The 23,826-nt window shown below is 32.7% G+C and overlaps 1 protein-coding gene across 3 annotated transcripts; it reads left to right on the forward strand.

Annotated features, from left to right (window-relative positions):
• The first annotated feature begins 5,054 nt into the window (after positions 1-5,054).
• LOC137817395 (DNA-directed RNA polymerase V subunit 1) lies at positions 5,055-22,592 on the forward strand. 3 transcript variants are annotated; one of them, XM_068620751.1, is made up of 19 exons: positions 5,218-5,352; positions 5,487-5,552; positions 6,679-6,783; positions 7,279-7,405; positions 7,485-7,600; positions 9,969-10,022; positions 10,553-10,723; positions 11,226-11,384; positions 11,732-13,612; positions 13,715-13,890; positions 15,072-15,147; positions 15,743-15,867; positions 16,635-16,774; positions 17,489-17,763; positions 18,482-18,655; positions 18,738-18,878; positions 19,199-21,261; positions 21,625-21,739; positions 22,030-22,592. In XM_068620751.1, exons 3-19 carry the CDS (start codon positions 6,703-6,705, stop codon positions 22,312-22,314), a joined length of 6,159 nt encoding a protein of 2,052 aa, XP_068476852.1. In that variant the 5' UTR covers positions 5,218-5,352; positions 5,487-5,552; positions 6,679-6,702; the 3' UTR covers positions 22,315-22,592. The 3 variants fall into 3 exon arrangements, with proteins under 3 accessions (XP_068476808.1, XP_068476852.1, XP_068476906.1); XM_068620707.1 differs by lacking the exon at positions 5,487-5,552 and having other exon boundaries at positions 5,055-5,352; XM_068620805.1 differs by lacking the exon at positions 5,487-5,552 and having other exon boundaries at positions 5,248-5,377.
• The last annotated feature ends 1,234 nt before the right edge of the window (positions 22,593-23,826 follow it).

Genomic DNA, 23,826 nt, shown 5'->3' on the forward strand with positions numbered 1-23,826 from the left:
TGTAAATATTTTATTAAATTATTATTTTTTAATTTGTATGTATTTTTTTTTTAAAAAAAGAACAAAGGGAGAGGAAACATGTTTATGAATTTATGAGAAAATAAGTTGTGGATGCTGGTCCAAATTGCAGAAAAAAAAGGATACAGTGTTGTTGGCCATTCTTTAATGATCCAATTTACTAGAAATTATACTACCAACATTAATTTCAAACTATTATACAAAATTTATTTCATAATAATGATGATAAATCATTGTGAGATAGTTTGAAACAATTAGAATAATTAAAATTTAATTTAAAATTAATTATATACTGAAATTCTCCTTGTATTTTTCATAATATATTAATAAAGAGATATTTTTCAACTTCTTTGAATCTACACAAAAATTATTCCTTCCAAAAAAAAATGATTAACACCTTTAAAAAATGTCATTATGTAATTCATTTTATCATTTTTGATGTTTAAAAGAGCTTTCAAGACTGAATTCTTTACTTATTTTTTTAAAATGATAAATGTTTTAAGTGATACTTTTATTAAGATATTAAATTCATTTCAAAATGGTATATTCAAAAGAGGTAAAATTATATTCATTATTATGGAATGAAATTTTGAAATTAAAATAAATTTGTTTTCAGAATGTTATTTTTAAAAAATGTTGAATTAATTTATAATGTATTTTGATAGAAAACTTTTAGAGAATAATTTACTTTTATAGAAAAGTTTTATAATGGTGTACACCATCTAAATTTTTTAGGTTAATTAGGATATTACTAGTTAAAGTTTGGAGAACTAATGTTGATGTTCATTAATTTTTTTATTAATGTTAATAGAAAGTATATTTTTTATTTATATTATTATAATTATTTATTGTTGCTGAAACCCTTGTTATTAGTGAGTGTTTTATTGACCACTATTCAGAGATTAATTTTTGAGAATACGAACTAGTTTTTTTTTTCCAATTAACATCTATTGCAGTAAATTTTTTTATAGATGTGTACAATTATTATTTATTTTATAAACAACACCAATGTTATTTTTTTTTCTAGTATTGATTTAGAAAACTTTTAGCCAATATTAACTATGATGGTTTGTTTGTCAATATTTATTGGGTTTTTGGCTATGATGAGATTATTTTTTTTCTTTTTACCGAAATGGGATCCGTTTAAGAAAAATTACAAATTTAGGTAAGTCGTGCCAATTCGGCACGACTTCATATGCACAAATCGTTCCAATTTGACACGACTCTGCCATGTCATACTGAAGTCATGTCAACTTGGCACGACTTCTGCCTTGTCATACTGAAGTCATGCCAACTTGGCACGACTTCTGCCACGTCATATATATATATATATATATATATATATATATATTAATTTTATTGTTTATATATTGGGTAGTAAATTATGTAATGTTAAAAATTAATTTGATAAATAACTTTCTAAGAGTGTTAGTTTTAAGGAACAAAAAATTGGATAATCGTGTATGGATCATGTCTGGCGCCATTAAATATCAAAATATCAAAAAATTTGCATACATGAGACATTAAATATCAAAATATACTTTTTGGCTAATGGAAAACCATGTCTGGCAACAATGTCCTCAGGAGTTAATGTGTAATTTTTTTTAACGGATCTCATTTTAGTAAAAAGCAAAAAAAAAAAACCCCATCATAGTCAAAATCCCATATTTGTTAGGTAAAATTTTTAATCAACATTAATCGAAGATTATTGTGGTGAAAAAAATCTCTAATAATAATGCTATAAATTGAGGTTAATCTTAATAATTATACTCAAACATTAAAAAAAAAATTTACTTGAAAAAATATTAAAATTATTTTGACAAAAAAATAACATAAATCAACATTAACTATAAAAATATAATCAATATTGATATTTTGAAAAACAATTTTAACTTGAAAAAAAATTAAAATAATTTCACAAAAATAGCATAAATCAACACTCACTACAAAAAAATTATCAATATTAATATTTTTAATTATTATTAATTTTTAATTATTTAAATAGTTATTTGCATGTTACTCAAATACTTTATTGGAGCAATCATTATTAATATTTATGTTGATGATATTATCTTTAGTGCTACTAGTGAATCTTTGTGCAAAGAATTCTTTAAGTTTAAAAAGGGAGAGTTCAAGATGAGTATGATGGGAAAACTCAAGTTCTTCCTTGGTCTTATTAGGCAAGGAGATAAAAATCTACAAGAAAATCATTAAATAGAAATCAATTTTAGAAGAAAAAAAATTAGTTGTTATATTTACTAAATTATCAACCATTTTAGAAACTAAGAAAAATGGTTTATAAATTAGTTGATATTATTGTTAAATAGTTTCTAAATTGGTATTAATTAGGGACCATCTAAATAATTGGTAGTTAAAACCTTTGTAGCTAATTAGATACCAATTTAGAAACTATTTAACAATAATAGAAACTAATTTAGAAACCAATTTTTTTTAGTCTCTAAAATTGTCTATGGATATGTTTGTCTCTCTTTATAAGAATGTGAATGATAATAAAGTATATCATATAATCTACATGGGTATGATAAATTCCTTTCTTTATCTTACTTTAATTAAGTCTGATATAATGCACATAGTTTATGTTTGTGTTATAAGAAAAATGTGAAAAATGTTAGTTTCAAGATGAAAGACATTTACGATGCATAAATCATGTTATAGAAAAAGAAAAAAACAAGTGAATGATGTTAGTTCATAGGACTATGTGTTTATCTCATGGTGAAACAAGAAACATAACTCTATTGTTTTATTTATAACAAATTAGGAATATATGTTAGCTACAAGTTGGTGATAAGAGGTTCTATATGTAACATATAAGGTAGAAGATTACTATAATTTTAAGAACAAATTTTGATAATACTAGTGCAATCAATTTATCTAAAAACCTTATTCAACATTTTAAGGTTAAACATATATGAATAAGATATTACTTCATTTCTTATTATATTTAGAAAAATATATTTGAATAAATCATTAATGAGTTGATATATCTATTAAGACTTTATCTGTAAAACCTTTTTATTTCATTAAATTAATTTGTTATTATATTTAGAAAAATATATTTGAATAAATCATTAATGAGTTGATATATCTATTAAGACTCTATCTGTAAAACGTTTTTATTTCATTAAATTAATTTTAAGTATTATTGATTATCCAAACACGCATTATTAATGAGACAATTATGAATAATTTGTGAAGTATTACCTTGTGTATTTGATTCACACATAATCAAGTTACGTTTTAAGTGTATTCATTAAAAAACAGTAAAACATTCAAATTATTTTATTTAAACAAGTGGATACAATAAACATTGATGATTTTTTTTTGTTTATATTTAAGTAATTGTTATATTATTAGTATAATTACCTTTTTGGTTCATACATAGGGGTCAATATTCAATTTAATACAGTGGTTTAAAAAAAATCAGTTTGGTCCTAAAGTTTTTAAAAAAAGTTCAATTTGGTCCCTTCAGTTAAGTTTTCACCAACGATGTCAACTATTAATGACGTGGTGCACACAATGACATTGGTTTGCACACGTGGACTAAATGAAAATTTAGGGTTTGGGCACAACGAAATTAGGAAAAGAAGATTGAGGAAGAGGGAGGCGGAGGCGGTGACAACGACGATGGTGGTGGTTGAGCCAAGGGAGAGGGCGATATCAAACCCTAATCCTTCTTCCTTCTTTGCCTCCGCCTCCGCTCCTTCTTCCTTCTTTGCCTCGCCTCCGCCTCCCTCTCCCTCAATTTTCTTTCTCCAATTTCGATTAACCCAAAACCTAAAATTTTGTTCAATCCACGTGTACGAATCAATGTCAGTGTGTGCACCACGTCATCAATAGTTAACACTTGGTGAAAACTTTGAGACCAAATTGATTTTTTAAAAACCATTGTATTAAATTGAATATTGATTCAAAATATAAAAATAAAAAAGTAATTATACCTACATTATTTTTACTTACTAATTTTATTTGGTATAAACATCATTATGTAATGTTATATATATATATATTATAATTCATAGAAAAAAAACCTATCAAATATTAAGAACAGTGTAATAATTAATTATCCTATAAAATTAAAATAAATAAAATTATGAATAAGATATCAATTATTCATTAAATTAATTTTAAATATAATTGATTATCAAAACACGCGTTATTAATGAGACAATTATGAATAACTATTGTCTTTGATTGCACATAATCAAATTACACTTTAAGTGTATTTATGGAAAGACAATAAAGCATTAAAAATTGTATATATTTTTTATATTTAGAAAATTAATTTTATTCACACAAGTTGATATAATAAATATTGATGAAATCTATTTTTTTATATATTTAAGTTACTATTACATTATTTTTCTTACTAATTTTATTTGGTATAAACATCAATTGTAATTTTATATATATATATATATTTTAAAAATCATAAAAATAACCTGTTAAATATCAAGAACAGTGTAGTAATTAATTATCCTATAAAATTGAAATAGATAAAGAATTAAGACCATAAAAGAATATATTACAATATACAAAATAAAATAAAACAAGATAGAAATGCTACGTGTTATTTTTATAATATATCTTATTAAAAATATTATTTTAATAATTATATATTAAAAAAATATCAATTAAAACTATAATGTAACACAGTATAATTATAAAATTACTCAGTTTTAATAAAAAAGTATTTCTCTATCAAATTTATCTAATTGTAATATAGTGTATGTTTATGAACATTTGGTCAAAATAGTGTTACTAACCATTTTAATTAACTCAGGTAAAATTTCTTTAACCACGGTTAATTTCATTCATTAAGGAAGTGACAGAGTTGCCGAAGCACAGCACGCGAATTTTGCGTGTGCCAGTTCACTTTAACCAACTGCAATGAAATCCCAATAATACCCCAATTCTACATTCAACTCAGAGCAGAAGGAACGAGTCAATATGGGTAAATTTGTCATTTTAAGTCAAAACCTCGCTCCTCAAAATCCAGTTTCCAACACTGTCTCTTCAGTAAAATAACACACTCCCTCTCTCTCTATGCACTTGCGCAAAACATAGTGAAATAAAATTAGTACTAAAATAAAATTAAACTATTTATTGAATACAAATGAAATTTAATAAACATAAAATAAATAAATTAAACTGAGAAAAATTAAAATTAGTTTCATGCTTATTTCATGTCACAGTCTCACTCTCACACTCACTCTCGCGGTTTTTCATTTCTCAGTTTTCTCTCTTCCTTTGTTCCTTATTTCTTTCTGCTTTGTGAAACCCTCTCTTCGTGAGAGATCGGTTTCACGAGACGAGGTACTTCGATTCCGTGTTTCCGCTGGTCTGCATTTTCGTTTCATGCAATGCGTTTCTTTCTCTTTGTTGTTTTCGGCTTCGATTGTGTTATTTGCTCGTGTTTTTAAGTTTGCAGTTTCCTGTGCATATTCTAGGGTTTAAGGTTTTGCGTTTAGCTGTGCGAAACGCTCGAATTGAACTGCTTTTGTTTTGTTTATGAGGTAAGAAACAGGTCGAAGAGGAAGGATCATGATTTTTGTTTATGTTTATGTTTTTTTGTTTGCTTTTATTTTGTATGTTTGTTTTTGTTGTGAGTGTGGTTGGGTTTTAGGTTGACATGCTCTGTTTCTTAGAAGGTCTTCATTTTTAGGGAGCATATTTTTTGTGTTTTATTTATTCATTGGTTTTTGGTTCTCTTGGAATTTGAATCTGTTATCAACCACTTTTTTTCTTTTGTTAAAATTTTTAGTCTATCTTACATGTTGAAATGGAAGCTAGTTAGAGTTTTTTTTGGTGAAACAAGTTTTGTGTAAGTATATAAGAATGAAGCGGTGGCCGGTGGGAGCTTTTTTAACCCGTTCAAGGAGTTGTGTTAGATATTTTAATTTTTTGAGTTGGAATGATTTTGGTTGGGTTAGATGATTTTAAGCTTGCATGGATTAGAGGGATTCTAGATGACTGTTTTCTTTAGTGAAGTGGAAGTGCATTAGTGAATTTATATGTATGAAAGCTATTTAATGATATCACACTAATACGTACTTTTTGGGCCATACTAATTATAATTACTGCTGTAGTTGTGGTTGTAAATTCTGATTGTAACTTATATCGTGTAAGTATTTAACACTTCCTAGTATAGGTGGTAGACAGTTAGACACACGATTCAGCGTGATCTCTCTGTTTTATTTACTAGTGCCTTGATGGGAATTGGTTGAGGATTGACTTTGACATAATTGGTTGTTTTTACATGGGAGTACTTCAAGGTCATAGAACTTCCAAGTAAGAATGGAAGCATCACTTATTTGATAGGTTGATTGACAAGTTGATATTTATAAATATCTAATTTTGCCAAGCAAATTGTGATATCTAGTAATCCCTTAGGACATTCATGGTGGTCAGTTGTTATTGACATGCCTGATATTTTTAATTCTGTGCGGACTACACAGACCTGTTTTACATGCTAGATTCAGGAGAGCGTGTGTAAAGGGAACACATGCTATAGTGTTTCTTTGAAGTTATGTTGTGTTATCTTTCTATTAATTTTCTATTTTGTTGATTGTTTAATTACTTTTCCTCTATAATTCTATGGTTTATAAGTAATGACTGCAACTTCAAGGTTTCTGTCATCAGGCACTGTAATTGACTGCAAAAGTAATGGAAGAGAATCCTCCCTCAAGTGTTTTAGATGGGATGGTTGTTGGAGTCAAATTTGGTATGGCTACACGCCAGGAAATTGTAAGCTCAAAACACATTCAATTTCTCAGTTGAGGTCTTTGTAACAGTCAGTCATCATCTCTTTATTAATTAATTCATATGAGATAATCCTGTATTAAGTTTGGACAATTTTGTTATGATCAATGGCAATACCAAGGATGAATGATGGCTAGCTTGGGATTTGGGAAATTCTTGCTAGATTTCTCTAGTGTTCTGTGATGGGTTCCTTTAAGGACCTTGTTTGGACAATTATTTTTGTTATTGATATTTCTTGAAATTTATTCATGTTGTTACAGATGTATGGTCTGCTTTTATTTAAGTATAAGACGTTAGCTGACCTACATACACACACACACACACACACATATATATATATATATATACTGTTTTAAATAAATAGTTCTATTCGGAAAATTTAATCATTTTTTTTCAATATAAAAGTGTGTTATGGCCTATTTAGTATTTGATTAGCTTTGATCTCTTTGTTGGTAAATTGTCTTCTTTTGCCTTCTTTAGTGTACGGCATCGATTAGTGACTCTTCAATTAGTCATGCTAGTCAGCTGTCAAATCCCTTCCTTGGGCTACCCCTTGAATTTGGCAGATGTGAATCCTGTGGTACTTCTGAAGCAGGAAAATGTGAAGGTTTGTTCTTTTCTTGTACTTCCTTTTTTATTGGTAAAAGGATGAATTTCAAATAAGGAAATTTGATATTACTTTTCAGGTCACTTTGGATATATTGAGCTACCAGTTCCAATATATCATCCTAGTCATATCAGTGAGTTGAAACGGTTGCTGAGCCTCGTCTGTTTAAACTGCTTGAAAATGCGGAAAACCAAGGTATTGCCAAAGAGAATAAGAGTCGCATTCTTCATCTTTTGTATGTTTGTCTAGCTTGTATGAATTAACTAGTAATACAAGGTCTAGTAGCGATTTTAATGATATGATTGGGTTTTAACATTTTTTACCCATATGTTTGATTTAAAATAACTATAAATAGGTCATTTGCCTTTCAGAGTTTATTTTTTTATTTTCCACCTCTCTTTATGACTTTAGAAAAATAGAAAGAGAGGAGAAAATATTTTGGAGAGCTTTTACTAGTCTCTCTTAGATTCTTATTTATATAGAAACTATAGATTAATATAAGATATAGTGAAAGAGAGAAAAAAGTAGAAAAAAGTAAATGCACCTCTAGGACCCTAGGTACAAATAAGTACAACTCAAAACAACTTTTTAATAAAACTTATTCTAAGTTTGTTTTTAGCCTATTCTAACACTCCTCTTCAAGTTGGAGCATACAAATTATATGTACCGAGCTTGGAATAAATAAATTAAATCTGAGGCGCCCTCAAGGATTTTGTTCACACATTTGCAAGTTGATATTTGGACCCAACAAACTTAGTACGCATTTCCTTGGGAAACTACTTTTCTTCAATAAAATGATAGTTAATTTCCATGCATTTGGTCCTCTCATTGAACACAAGATTAGAAACAATATGGAGAGTTGTTTGATTATCATAATACAACTTCATTTGCTGAATCTCATAGTTTTAGTTATTGGAGGAACTGTTTTACCCACACAAGTTCACAAGTGAGAGGTGCCATTGTCTTATGTTCAACTTTTGTAGTTGATTGGGCATTTTGTTTCTTGCTCTTAAGAAAGTGGTATTTAAGCTTAACTGAATCTAAGAAAACTAACTTAGGAAGGTGAGGTTTGCTCCAACGTATATAGATATTAATTTTTCCATATCTCATTGATGTGGGATCTCTAACAACCCTTCACGCTGATGACTAGACATGTTGAGCGTGACACTGGGGGGGAACCTGAAAGCCGATGGCATGATAAGCCCAACAAACTTGACTAGGATAGGTTTTGAAAGACTCAGATAACACTTGCTTTTCTAGGAAATAATATTTCCTCAAATGAAAACACAATATCATGTAGTTGAGTGTTGGTCCATATGAGATCCTACCTAATTAACAACATAATACTGAGATTTGTGTATTCTCTTTATCTTCATATGAAAGACTTTGTCCTTTGGAGTCTTTTTGAGGTATCTTAGAATACAAATGAATGACATAGATAGGACTTTGGACTAAATGAACATCCTGTGTAGAAATGGGAAGAAAGGAGTCTATTAAAAAAGGTGACAATGGCATACATGTAGGACCTCTAAGTATTAGGAGTGTATTATTCATATCCTTTTTGAAGGTGTGAATATCCCAAGAAGACGCATTTGATGGCTCTGGCTGAGAGCATAAACTTTGAGATATAATGAATGAAACAAACATGGGATGTACAAAAGTTAGGGAACCGTGGTATCGCGACGTCACTCTAGTGGCTAGAACACAGTGCAACATTCGGTGGTTGAAAGTTGACGCGTGGGTGACACATTTGAGATGCATGATAAAGGAGCAACAAACGCTTGAGACACGTGAGGTAGTTTCTACCTTTGGGACTGGTGGGGTTTGCTATCACTCGAAGAGACGCTCTAGATCTAGCTATCACCAGAGGAAACTGTGATGGGAAACTGTCGCTGACTTGGGCAGACAATGTTTTCTTCACAGAAAGTAAAACCAGTGCTAGTAGCACATTGCTTTCACCCATTGTTAGTAAGTCCTACAATGCCATTGCAATCTGTCTTCCTCTCCGATTGGAACTGGTGGGTTTTGTGCGTGGAAGCTTGATCTATATCTACTTTTCTGGTTGCAATGATCTATCTGTGCCTTTCTCTTAGTTGGAGTGATCGATTACTTCTCTCTCATCATCAACTAGCCGGAACTATTCTTGTTTGATGAGATTGAATCACTGTTCGTAGCTCAAGAAGTTCAGATCAAGAAATTTAAGCAATCCAGTTAAACTGTTTCAATCTGCTGCAACTCAGGCTGGCCCTAGTACTACTGCTTAATTTACTCAAATGCTGTCCAATTCTTCTCAGAACTAAACATGTAATAGGGGTAATTATTTTGCTTTTGGTATCCCAGATAAGTAAAGAGTTAAATTAGTTAAACATATTTGTTGTTTTTCTTATTCTTGTTCTTTTATTTTGAAGATAAGTGCTCCTGAGTGAGATTTGTTAATTTTATTGTCTTGATGTTTTTTGTAATCTAGACATCACACATTTTATTTGCTAGATTTAATACAAGGATACAAACTTTGTCTAATGCCATTTTGTGTGCTTGATCTTACTGGTTCACAATCTTTCAGCTTTCAGCGTCAGGCAGTGGTTTGGCACAGAGATTAGTATCTCCTTGTTGTGAGGTTAGTATGAACAAAGCACACAATTTCATTTCACAATAAGTATATGGATATACAGCTCTGAAATAGTTTCTAGTATTGTTTCTTATTGATTTTTTCATATATGTGTTTGTATATATATTATTCTAATTTTAACGTGTTTGTATATATTTTTTGTTGTTGGTAGAATTTTATGATTTTTGTCATGAACTCCTCCTGATACTTGTGGAACCTCACATGTTTTGCTAACTCTATGTTCTCATCTGAAGAACGTTTAAGGAGACTGGATTCTTTTTCTTTTTGATTTCTGATGTGCATTGTTTTGTTTTTCATTTTCCCCGCTCTTTTCCATGGTTTACATATATGTGCATTATGCTCTGATTTGGTTTGCTGTGTAATCATCTTAGCTCACAATTAATGCTTCAATTAGTTGTTTCTTATCCGATTTGGCTAAATTTGGTTTTACTATTGTTGCTAATTTGTTGTGGATTGGAATCTGCTGTCTTTGTAAAAATTCATTTCCAAGGTTCATGGTATTTATTTTTAACCTTTAGGAGATTAATGCTGCTCAAATTTCTATAAGGGAGGTTAAAACAAGTGACGGGGCTTGTTATCTGGCACTCAAGGTATCCAAATCCAAGATGCATCCTGATTTTTGGGGTTTTTTAGAAAAATATGGCTATCGCTATGAGGGTGATCACACTCGAGCCTTACTTCCTTGCGAGGTTGGTTTCTACTTTTGTTACTTTACTGTTCAAATGGCTTCTTTTACTTGTTTGCAGATATGTTGACACTTGTCAATCAATGATTTGTTTTTCAATGCACCTATTTTATGTACTTCCTCATTGTATGAGGCCTTTGTATGTTTTCTCTCAATGTTTTGGTACGTGATGATTTGTCTTTAAAATATCATGCAGCGGTATAGAAATAGTCATCCTCCAAAAGTGAGAAATTGTTGGATTTGGCATTATCCATTGCCTCAAAGATCATATTTTGATATTAAAGGATTTTCTTCTTTACACCACAAAATTTGGTATTTGCATATTCTAAATGTTTGAATTTGCCTCCAAAAATGTTTTTGATTTGCTTTTACAATGGTCTATAATTGAGGGTTCTGGGCTAATTGGTGTGTGCTATTTTTTCTTTAAATATTTTAATTCATTAGCTCTTTCTACTGAAATTGGTTATTTGCCTTTTGGTTAACATTTTGATTTTAAAATGTTTCAGGCAATGGAAATTATTAAGAGAATTCCAATAGAAACCAAAAAAAAGCTTGCTGGAAAAGGGTATTTTCCTCAAGATGGATATGTTTTCAAGCATCTTCCGGTGCCACCTAATTGCTTGTCTGTGCCAGAAGTTTCAGACGGCATCAGTGTCATGTCTTCGGTGAGAAAATGAACATATTTTTGTGTCAGTAGACGTCTCTCTAGTTATGTGATTTAGTATGCTCAATTCTATTTTCTGTAATAGTTAAATTTGTTATCATAATTTGCCAGAGCAGATAAACTGCCTTAGGATTTTAAACCACACTTGATAATTGCTCTACGCTAAAATTCTGAACCATGATTACATGTATAGTTACTAAAGTCCATTCAGAGTTTATTATTAATTAAATTGCACATATTTTTGGATCTTGCTTTGTTTTCTAACCTGAGTATTCATATCTTGGTTTTTGAGTTCGATTTTGTCTTTAGTATAGTGCATTTGTAAGTGATGCTTTTGTTGCTTTGTAGGATCCTTCCATGACAATTCTCAGAAAATTGCTCAGGAAGGTTGAAATCATTAAAAGTTCTAGATCTGGAGAACCAAATTTTGAGTCTCATCATGTGGAAGCAAATGATCTGCAGTCAGTGGTTGAGCAGTATTTTCAAATTAGGGGCACTTCTAAGGCAGCACGTGATACAGAAACACGTTTTGGGGTCAATAAAGAGCTTAATGCATCATCAACTAAAGCATGGCTAGAGAAAATGCGGACTTTATTTATAAGAAAAGGTTCCGGTTTTTCCTCCCGGAATGTGATAACCGGAGATTGTTATAAAAGAATAAATGAAGTAGGAATTCCGGTTGAAGTTGCCCAACGAATAACATTTGAGGAGAGAGTTAACATCCATAACATAAGTTATTTGCAGAAATTAGTTGATGAAAATCTGTGCCTGACCTACAAGGAAGGTGTATCAACTTTTTCGCTTAGAGAGGGTTCAAAGGGTCACATATATCTGAAGCCTGGTCAGATAGTGCATCGGAGGATTATGGATGGGGATATCGTCTTCATTAATAGACCCCCTACAACACACAAACACTCTTTACAGGCACTTTTTGTTTATATCCATGACGACCACACTGTGAAAATAAATCCTTTAATTTGTGGACCACTTGGAGCTGATTTTGATGGTGACTGTGTCCATCTGTTTTATCCACAGTCACTTGCTGCCAAAGCAGAAGTTGTGGAGCTATTTTCTGTGGAGAATCAACTGCTCAGTTCTCACAGTGGTAATTTGAATCTACAGTTAAGCACAGATTCGTTGTTGTCACTGAAGATGTTGGTGAAGAGATGTTTTTTTGATAGAGCGGCAGCTAATCAATTGGCGATGTTTCTTTTACCTTTGGGTCGACCTGGTTTGATCAAGGCCAGTTCTGGTGATTCTTATTGGACTTCCATCCAAATGTTACAGTGTGCTCTACCTTTGTGTTTTGATTGCTCTGGGGGACGGTATTTGATTAGGCAGAGTGAAATCTTAGAATTTGATTTCAATAGGGACGTTTTGCCTGCAACAATAAATGAAATAGCAGCCTCAATTTTCTTTAGTAAGGGTCCGAAGGAGGCACTAAAGTTCTTTGATGTATTGCAGCCTTTTTTGACGGAAAGTATATTTGCTGATGGGTTTAGTGTTAGCCTGCAAGATTTTTCAATATCTAGGGCAACCAAAAGAATTATAAGCAGAAGCATAGGAAAAGTGTCTTCTCTGTTGCATCAGCTGAGGTCCATTTACAACGAGCTGGTGGCGCAACAATTGGAGAAGCTTATTCGTGATATTGAGCATCCTGTTATTAATTTTGCTCTAAAGTCAACTAAACTAGGAGATTTAATTGATTCAAAGAGTAAATCTGCAATTGATAAGGTTGTTCAGCAGATTGGTTTCTTAGGGCAGCAACTATTTGACAGGGGAAGATTCTATTCAAAAGGATTGGTAGAAGATGTAGCATCTCATTTTCATGTGAAGTGTTGTTATGACGGGGATGGTTATCCCTCTGCTGAGTATGGATTGCTCAAAGGGTCTTTTTTTAATGGTTTGGATCCATATGAAGAGATGGTGCATTCAATTTCAACAAGGGAAGTAATGGTGCGTTCTTCAAGGGGATTATCTGAACCAGGAACACTCTTCAAGAATTTGATGGCCATTCTGCGAGATGTTGTTATCTGTTATGATGGAACTGTCAGAAATATTTGCAGTAATTCCATTATCCAGTTTGAATATGGATTAGAAAAAACTGAGCACCTATTCCCTGCTGGTGAGCCTGTAGGTGTCTTAGCTGCAACTGCTATGTCAAATCCTGCTTACAAGGCTGTCCTTGATGCTAGTCCCAATAGCAATTCCTCATGGGAGTTGATGAAGGTAAACATTTCCTTGTAGTGAATGAAGGAAATATGCTTTTAAGTTTTAATATCTCAATAAATGATTTTCCCTGAACTTTTTATTGACCCATTTTATCTGCAGGAAATATTACTATGCAAGGTCAATTTTAGGAATGAACCTGTTGATCGGCGTGTTATTTTGTACTTGAATGACTGTGATTGTGGAGGGAATTATTGCCGGGAAAATGCGGCATATAAAGTTAAAGATCAATTGAGAAAAGTCAATCTTAAGGATGCAGCAGTGGAGTTTGTTATTGAGTAAGTTTCTCTTTTAATACTGCACCTTTTAATCTTAGTCTACATATGCTTTGGTTAAATAGTATCAAGTATACAGTTTGTATTTATCTACTGTTAATCTTGTACTGATTTTGTTTGGGGTAAACCGTAGTCTTTGTGTTATTTGGCTAAGTTGTGATATTTTATAGGCTTAAATATATTGTTTTTCCTTCCAAAATGAGTGAGTTTTGATTTCGGTCCCTGTAAAATTTTTCTTTGTTTTTGGTCTCTCTAAAATTGAAAATCAATAGTTTTGATCCCTAGTATTTTATGACACTAGTTAATTGTGTTGAACAAAAGCTCATGTGACCTTCTGAGTGATGCATATATTATGATATGATATTGTTAGAATAGGTATTTAATATAGGTAGTAGGGAGTTGTATTGGAAAACTGCTATATGCTGTACCTATGAGCTGTATCTTGGTCTTTAGTTCTGACTCTTGATGTTTTGCTCTTCCCTCTACTCATTGTATCAGAATTCAATCATAAGGGAGGTGTTTTCAAGCCCTCAAAATATATTGTCTCTTTTATTTATCTTAAGTTGGTATTAGAACCTCTCAGTCTTCTTTGATTGAATTTATTTGTTCTAATCTTGGTACATATAATTTGTATGCTCCAGCTGGAGGGGGAGTGTAAAGTAGGTATTTAGTATAGGTTGTAAGTAGTTGTATAAGAAAACTGCTATATGTTGTACCTATGAGCTGAATCATTGTCTCTAGTTGATCTTTGCCCTTCCCTCTACTCATTGTATCAGAATTCTATAAATATGAGATCATAAGAGGTGTTTTCGAGCCTTAAAAGTATATTGTCACTTTTATTTATCTCAAGTAATGTGAGCATTTGGCATCTCAAAAAAACTCTTAAGATCCATAAAATAAATTATTTATCTAAAATGAATATTAAGTACTAATAATTGTGGTTTTAAATTTTTGAGGGATGAACATCAAAGAAAAGTATTTTACAGGAACTAAAGCCAAAATTCACACATTTGTATGGACTAATTCTTTCAAATTTTATATGGATGAAGAACAGAAATTTTTTTATAGGGACCAAAAGAAAAACTCACAATTTTACAGAGACTAAAAACTTATTTAAGCCTATTTTATATTATTGAAAAAATTATTTTAGTTTAACTTTTTGGGGTCTTGTTTCCTGTATGCAGATATCAAGAACAGCGAATTCAAAAGGGAAATTCTGAAACTGATGCTGGACTTGTTGGTCATATTTATCTGGACGAGGTTATTCTATTTCCTTTCCATTCAATTTGATTATAGTTACACATTACTACCTACTTTCATGACAAAAATGCCAAAAATGTTCCCTTTAACATATGAAACTTGTTAGAATATATGAAAATGTCCAATAAGTATTGATCATATCTTAGAGTGTCTTCGAACTCTCTAGAGTATCCAATTATATATATATATATATATATATATTGTATCTTATAACACTTTTGTTCATCACAAATTATCTCTTAGAATTATCTGCTTACTTTCCATCCAAATATATGATTTATTCCTTGGTCAGGATTGTGATTAGTATATGCAATGCAAGGCTTGTGCTTTAGGGTTAATGAACACATCATCATTGTACTGTAACAAATCACATCATATTCTACTTTCTGTCTGTTCTTGACTCTATCCTCTCCCTATACCCTCCTGTAATTTTAACAAAACTTAATAAATAAATGTGATTGAACATTTTTTCATACCTCTGGAGTTTTAATCATACAAGAATACTTTGTAAGTTGAGTTAATCATATATTGGTAATGATAATTACTATTGTTGTTTTATTATGTTTTAAATAACTAACGATATCCTTTTGAACAGATGATGTTAGAGGAGCTGAAGATCAGCATGGCCCACGTTTTTCAGAAATGCTTGGAAAGACTAAAATCCTTTAGTCCAAGAAAGAAAGCTAATCAATTTTTGAAGAGGACTGAATTATCGTATAGGTTTATCCTCAGTTCTTTCCTTTTGCATTTGATATTCGGTCTTCCAATTTTAAATATTTATCCTTTCCAGAAGTAATCTGTTGCTTGCAATATGAGTGGTAGCTCGAGGTTCACTTTTATTTTCTTTCAAAAGAACAGAATTACATTCTCCTTTAAAATGTGGTATAAATGGTATCTTGAAAATATATTGATGTGAAATGCTGTGGTGCTTTTGTATTTTTTTAATATATTATTCTCATTTTAATAACCTGTTAGACCCAAAATTAATAAAGAGGGGTGGTATTAGAGAGGCCAAATTCTTGTCTAGTCTAGTTACCGAGGTTTGATGAGGAAATCAATATGGAGGATTTGATTTAAAATGGGTGTTATGGAGTGTTGTGGAGTGACAGGGCTTTTAAATTCCCTGAGGTTGTAGCAATCAATGTTTTTTTACAGTTAAGTACTATTTCCAAAAGAGGGAACAGTCAATAAATTTCTACCTTGATGGTATCTTGCATGTTTCTTCTTTTCTTATAGGTTTTTATTAAAGTCCATTTCGGAATGTTGAAAATTTCCTTAATTTTGAATATACATTCGATAGTGTTATATTTTTCTCATGCACATTTCAACAAGGTTGATGATCTAAATAAAGAACCGAAAAAAGGAAGATAGAAGCTTTTTTATGTCACTTCCTTTATACATCATTGCAATCAAGTACTCTGTTTTCTGACTGTTGAAGTTTATTTGTTAATCTATTTCGCTTTCTGATCTGTGTTCCATCTTGGCAGTGAGTCTTGCTCCTCTTCACATCCTGCTGCTCCGTGTTTAACATTCGTTTGGGTTGAGGATCGTAATAATGAATTTGATTACACTGTAAAGATCCTATCTGAAAAAATCTGTCCTGTTCTGTTAGAAACAATAATCCAAGGTATTTTCCTTACAATCATTTCTTTGATCATTAAATCTAGGGTTTTGTAGGGAGGGTGGAAAAGAAAAAAGGATACCTAGAAATAGGATAAAATGTGCCACAATTCGCTAACTTAATGGTCCTGTAGTCTTATTCTAGTTATTTGGTAAATTATTGATACAATACTAAATTCTGTACAATTCAAATCCACAACTTCATGAAGACTCCAAGGTTCAATACATTAATATTGTTGTTCATGAAACAGAATATCAAACACCAAAGTTTTATATCCATTGGCCCATTTCAAATAAGTAACTTATGCACTAGACAATTTCCTTGAATCATGAAACCATAGTGGTGTTCTTGGAAGATAGATTTTGTAAGTTCTTAACCATTATCTTCAAGCACTAAAATTACTACAGGCTAGTTTCTCTCATATCCCCATTGGCTTTTGCAGAAAGGACAAATTATTTTGTAGAGGACTTGCCCTGCATTCAAATTCATTGGCCATATCTATCCTTTCCACATGCTAATGTTTCACAATCTAAAGACTAAATTTTTTCAGATGTGATTTTCTCTCAAATGTTTATTTCTTGTTTAAATATGTTGGCCGTCAATTTTTATCTGTGGTCTGTCGTAAGTTGTGTTGCATTCATAATTTTGACTGCATATATTACTTGGATCACATATTTCTATCTTAGTAATGTTTCTGACTTACCTTTTACTAATAAATAGGAGACCCACGCATTAGCTCTGCAAGTATAATTTGGGTTACTCCGGATACAAACACATGGGTCCGAAACCCTTATAAATCTTCCACTGGTGAACTGGCACTGGATATTATTCTTGAGAAGGAAGTAGTCAAACAGAGTGGTGATGCTTGGAGGATTGTACTTGATTCCTGCCTTCCTGTTCTTCATTTGATTGATACCAGGCGTTCAATCCCTTATGCTATTAAGCAAACTCAAGAATTATTGGGGATATCATGCACTTTTGATCAAGCGATTCAGGTGAGTTGTATTGAATTATGTTTAATTATTTTCTCTATGATTGTCTTGAGGATATTTCCTCACTTTTTGTTACACTCTCTCTAGGTATTTTTGTGGGGCAGGGTGGGTGTTGTGTGATTCACAATGTTTGTAATTTCTTAGACTTTTGGCAGTGTTCCTTTTGCCACTATCTCTTTGGTGTCCAAATCTTGAGGTATTTTCTTTGGTCAGGTCAGATGTGAACACACTCAGAAGAGATATTTTTTTTAGTTTGAGAATTTGGTGCCTAGACATGTTGCTTTAGCACTGAAATCCTATATCAGATTCAGTAGAATTTTTCTTTAGTAACTAAAAGCCCATATCCAGAAAATAAAAGTTATAAATGATAAATTATTGTAATGAATGGGATCATCTACATATAGATGTCTGAGCTAGCTGACGGCATCAAATGGGCTGCACCTTAAACTAAAGACCCAATTCACAGAGCAAACTGAATTTATTTCTATCTTATTTAATTATAGTATTAGGAAAACAATCAGTTGGAAATCAAACTACATTGTTAGATTTTTTGGTGATATGCAATTTTTGGCCTTCTGTATGTATTGGAGTCTGATGTTCATATCTTTAGGGTGTTTTATTGTGAACTTGTTTGATGAAAGATTTTATCATTATCTAATGTTTAGTGGCCCCCATTAGTTAATCTTTTTTACCCATCTTATCAATCTATTCCTTCCTGCAGCGTGTTGCAGCATCTGTGAAAATGGTGGCAAAAGGTGTTCTTAGAGAGCATCTAATTTTGTTAGCTAGTAGTATGACATGTGGCGGGAACATGGTTGGGTTTAATACAGGTGGATATAAAGCCCTGTCTCGACAACTAAATATTCAAGTACCATTCACAGATGCGACACTCTTTGTAAGCTGCTACCTTGTTAATTGTTGTAATCAGGAGATATATCAGGTTATTATTATTCTTACTTGTGAATGTTACTATGCAGACACCTAAAAAGTGTTTTGAGCGAGCTGCTGAGAAATGTCATACTGACTCTCTGTCAAGCATTGTTGCATCCTGTTCCTGGGGTAAACCTGTGGCTGTTGGCACAGGATCAAAATTTGATATTGTTTGGGATGCAAATAAGGTATTCTGATCATACTCAGATTTAATATTTGTGAGTGTATAACTCCTTTTATCAATTAGTTGGTTAGTTAGTTACAACCATAATTATGTATTGCAGTCTCTTAGAGTTGTTTGTTTCAGCTGTCACTGTCAGGTTGTTATAACTGATCCAATAAAGTTAGATGAGCTTCTGTAATTTATATATAGTTGCTGTAAACAGAAGCTTATAACTTGTACAAATCTCAGAATAATAAATGCAAGTTTCTTTTCTCTTAAGTTTGTTTTTAATAATTGGAGTTCTGGACAAGCATTTTATGAATATTGACATTTGTTTTTTTGCAGATACGATCAAGTGAAATTGAAGGGATGGATGTTTACAGTTTTCTTCACATGGTTAAAGGCCGCACTGACAGGGAAGAAGAAACTGATGCTTGTTTGGGTGAAGATATTGATGATTTGCTGGAAGAAGAAAATTTGGATTTGGAAATGTCCCCACCACGTAACTCTGGTTTTGAGGCTGTCTTTGAAGAGAATCCTGAGGTACTAAATAATTCAACATCCAATGGTTGGGATGTAAATTCAAGTCAGACCGAATCAAAAACCAATGGTTGGTCTGGTTGGGTAAGTAACAAAGCTGAAACAAATGAAGGAAGATCCGACCGTGCCCAGGAGAGTTCTTGGGGGAAAACTGTCACACAAGAAGACTCTTCTAAGTCTAGTGCTTGGAATACAAATACAACTGGTCATACAAATACTAAATCTAATGAATGGTCTGCCTGGGGAAGTAAAAAGTCTGAAATTCAAGCTGGTGGATCTGAGAAGGTTGAAGGTTCATGGGGCTCGGGTAAAACCAAAGATGTTACCCAAAAAGATAATTTTGGGTCTGGTGCTTGGGGTGCAAACAAAACAGATCAGGCAAAAACAAAATCTAATGAATGGTCTAGCTGGGGAAACAATAATTCTGAAATATTAGCTGGTGGATCTGAAAATATGCAAGACTCTTGGGGCTCTGGTGGGAGGAAAGATGTTACCCAAGAAGGCAATGTGACATCTGGTGCTTGGGGTGCAAACGTAGATCAGACAAAAACACAATCTAATGAATGGTCTGGCTGGGGAAAGAATAAGTCTGAAATACCAGCTGGTGGATCTGAAAATGTGCAGGGTTCTTGGGGATCTGATAAGTGGAAAGATGGTGTTACCCAAGTAGACAACTCTGCATCTGGTTGGGGTGGAAATAGAAGAGATCAGACAAAAGCAAAATCTAATGAATGGTCTGGCCGGGGAAGCAATAAAGCCGAAATACCAGCTGGTGCATCTGAAAATGTGCAAGAAGATTCTTGGGGCTCAGGTAAATTGGGAGATGATGTTACTGAAAAAGACAATTCTGGGTCTGGTGCTTGGGGTGGAAACAGAAGAGATCAGACAAAGACAAAATCTAATGAATGGTCTGGCTGGGGAAGGAATAAATTGGAAATACCTGCTGGTGGTTCTGAAAATGTACAAGAAGATTCTTGGGGCTCAGGTAAATTGAAAGATGATGTTACCCAAAATGATAATTCTGGGTCTGATGCCTGGGGTGCAAACAGCACAGGTCAGACAAAATCAAAATCTAATGAATGGTCTGGCCGGGGGAAGAATAAGTCTGAAATACCAGCTGGTGGATCTGAAAATGTGCAGGATTCTTGGGGCTCTGGTACGAGGAAAGATGTTACCCAAGTAGACACCTCTGTGTCTGGTTCTTGGGGTGGAAGTAGAAAAGATCAAACTAACACAACATCTAATGAATGGGCTGGCTGGGGAAGGAATAAATCGGAAATACCAGCTGGTGGATGTGAAACTGTTCAGGAAGATTCTTGGGGCTCAGGTAAGTTGAAAGATGATGTTACCCAGAAAGACAATTCTGGGTCAGGTGCTTGGGGTGCAAACAAAACAGGTTTGACAAAAACTGAAGTAGATGAGTGGGCAAGAAATAAAGTTGAAACAGCAGACGGTGGGTCGGAAAAGCTCCAAGAGGATTCTTGGAACTCAGGTAATTTGAAATCTGAATCAAAAGTTGGCAATGCCTCTTGGGGAAAACCCAACTCCTCTGGAAGTCAATCATGGGATTCCCATAATCAGTCAAATCAAAATTCAAGTTCTCGGGGATGGGAATCACATATTGCTTCAGCTAATTCAGACAGTGAGAAAGGTTTTCAGTGGGGTAAGCAAGGCAGAGAATCTTTTAAGAAAAATCGCTTTGAAGGTTCACAAGGTCGGGGCTCAAATAGTGGTGACTGGAAAAATAGGAATCGCCCACCTAGAACACCCGGACAGAGATTGGACTTATACTCTTCTGAGGAACAGGATGTGCTGAAGGAGATCGAACCTATTATGCAGTCTATCAGACGAATCATGCAACAACAGGGGTAAGTTACTTGTTGCAGTAAATACTAACTCCCCAATATAATGACTTGGCGAGCTAGAACAAATCATGATATTATCTGCCTTTCCTGTAATAATACAACCCCTCCCTACACTGAATTGCAAGTTGCAATTTGAACCTTTGCATCTGCTCTACCGTTTTTATCCTTCCATCACAAATTTTCTGGTAGTTATTTTTGGTATGAACAAGACACCATTATTATTACTTTGTTTTTTGCTCCTTATTAAACTAGTGTTAGCTGTACTCTCTACCCTACCCTTGGGTGCTTTCCTGATGTTTTCCCTCCGTTATGGGTTTTGTATCATACGCTGGAGCATTGATTTTTATTAATAAATTCCTCTTGAAGGTACAACGATGGGGACCCACTGGCTGCTGATGATCAACTTTTCGTACTTGAGAATGTCTTCGAGCACCACCCAGATAAAGACACCAAAATGGGTGCTGGAATTGACTATGTCATGGTATCATCTAACTCTGTTTACATTGACTCTTTCATTCACGTTTATAAGATTATGATCAATATCAACTTAGATAAGTTAGTTACTTTCCAAAACTTCCTGGGTTCTGGTACTGAAAGATGGTAATTTGGTTTCTCTATTTCCTTGCGTATGTATCAGTTTTCATACATGCAATACGTGATCTATGTATCCATTCTTGGATTACTGGTTGCGATGGAAGTTGAAACTTCAAATTATTATTGTCTACCTTTATCTATTCTTGTGTCTAATGTGGGGAGTATTTCTTGCAACAGGTTAACAAACACAGCAGTTTTCAGGATAGCAGATGCTTCTATGTTGTTTTGAAAGATGGTCGAAGAGAAGATTTTTCCTACCGGAAATGCTTGGATAACTGGATAAGAAAGAAGTATCCAGAACTTGCCGAATCCTTCTTCGGCAAATATTTTCGGAAACCCCGTAATAGGGCGGAGCAAACTGCAACCCCAAGGGGGGACCAGACTGCAATGCCACCGCGAGACGAAGCGGCTACACCGGCTGACCAGACCTCAACACCCGGCCCTGTGGAAACCAATGAGTAGATTAGACTTTTTGTCCATAATATTGTACAGAAGCGGCGTAGTTAAGGCCACTGAATAGTTTCCCATAGGTGGCCAATTTTCCTGACGTTTTTGGTGGCAGTTAGATGGTAATTTTTTTAGCCCGTGAATCATGATAGCTCCCATCTTTGTGCAGATGTTAATATTTTGTTTTAATGATTACAGCACATGATGTGATGATTTTTTGAAACGAGGCTTTCTGCCATTGTCTGAAACACCGATATGAAAATGGCATGCTTGTTATAGTTTCATGATTCAAATTCTGGCTGGTGTACTCTTTTTAGCATTCCAGTTATTTGGTATCTGTTTTTAGAGGTCTTGCTAGAAGGTGGGAATTACTTTTTCACTGCTCATTCCTGTCAACCGCACTGTCATATTTTCTTGGAAATTTAATTATCTAAATATTCCACTTGCAATACACGTATGGATAATATCGATATTCGTAAGATACTTGCAATACATGTATCTGTAATTAAAAAAATATTGCAATACATGTATCTATTATTAAAAAAATATTTGTTAGATTTATGATAATTTTTTATAATTCTAGTACGGTTCTAATATAATTTAAAAAAAATATATATTAATATTTTAAAAATTCAAAAATTTATTATATAAAATTTTATTATGATTATAAAAATAAGAAATAATTTTTTTAAACACGTTTTCTTATTAGTAAAAAATTAAAACATGTATATAAATTTTTATTATTAATTTATATAATTCAAAATTATATAATATATAGATTCATGTTACCGTATTTTAATTTTAAAAATTATACGGATTTTCATATTAATCGACAGCATTCTAATTCTAATTTTATATACATATTTTTATATTAGTATTTCTAATTTTAAAAATTATACGTCATATCAGTTTACACTATCGGTGGCCGTATCAATGTACATAGTTTGTTAGTTTAAGACAAAGCTCTTCCATTTTTTTTCTTACCCTGATGATGTGTACACCAGTATCGAGTCTCATGGCATCCCTTACAATTTTCACACATCTGAAAACAGTGAAAAACTTGTGTTCAATTTCTTTGTTCGCAAATGTTGCCCAAAATTGTCATTTGAAAGAACGAGTTTTTGGTTAGGAATTTGAATTTCAGAATAGTGTACAAAGGTTTCGGATTATGTTTCGGAAGTATTTTGATGTCATTTCGGGTTGCTTTATAACTTAAAAATTGCAAGCCACACTAACACACTCTTTCTGAGATTCCTTCTTATTAAGTGAAATTGATACAAGTCAAATTTGAGGCAGTGATGTTAGTATTTGTCTACGTAATTGCAGAAAAGGCATAGCCGTAAAAGCTGGACTGTGGTTTGGAATGATTTTCTTTCTTTTCTTCATTCTTCTTCAAAACAAAAAAAGCAAACAATTTCTGAATTGACGATGCCTCATCAAAGGGTCAACAATAATGTTCTGGTTCAATAAATTCTTTTCCTGTTATTTTTCACAAGTTTCCTCTCTAGATGAGTATGTTGGAAACAC

The sequence above is a fragment of the Phaseolus vulgaris genome, chromosome 11 (genome assembly GCF_000499845.2).
Source record: "Phaseolus vulgaris cultivar G19833 chromosome 11, P. vulgaris v2.0, whole genome shotgun sequence".
NCBI lineage: Eukaryota > Viridiplantae > Streptophyta > Magnoliopsida > Fabales > Fabaceae > Phaseolus > Phaseolus vulgaris.

What these genes read in the sequence shown, in the direction of transcription:
- LOC137817395 (XM_068620707.1), top strand. Translation starts at nt 6,703, where the DNA reads ATGGAAGAGAATCCTCCCTCAAGTGTTTTAGATGGGATGGTTGTTGGA. An exon ending in AGGACTGAATTATCGTATAG is followed by an intron (nt 15,868 to 16,634) that starts GTTTATCCTCAG and finishes CCATCTTGGCAG; the next exon opens with TGAGTCTTGCTCCTCTTCAC. An exon ending in CTGGAATTGACTATGTCATG is followed by an intron (nt 21,740 to 22,029) that starts GTATCATCTAAC and finishes TTCTTGCAACAG; the next exon opens with GTTAACAAACACAGCAGTTT.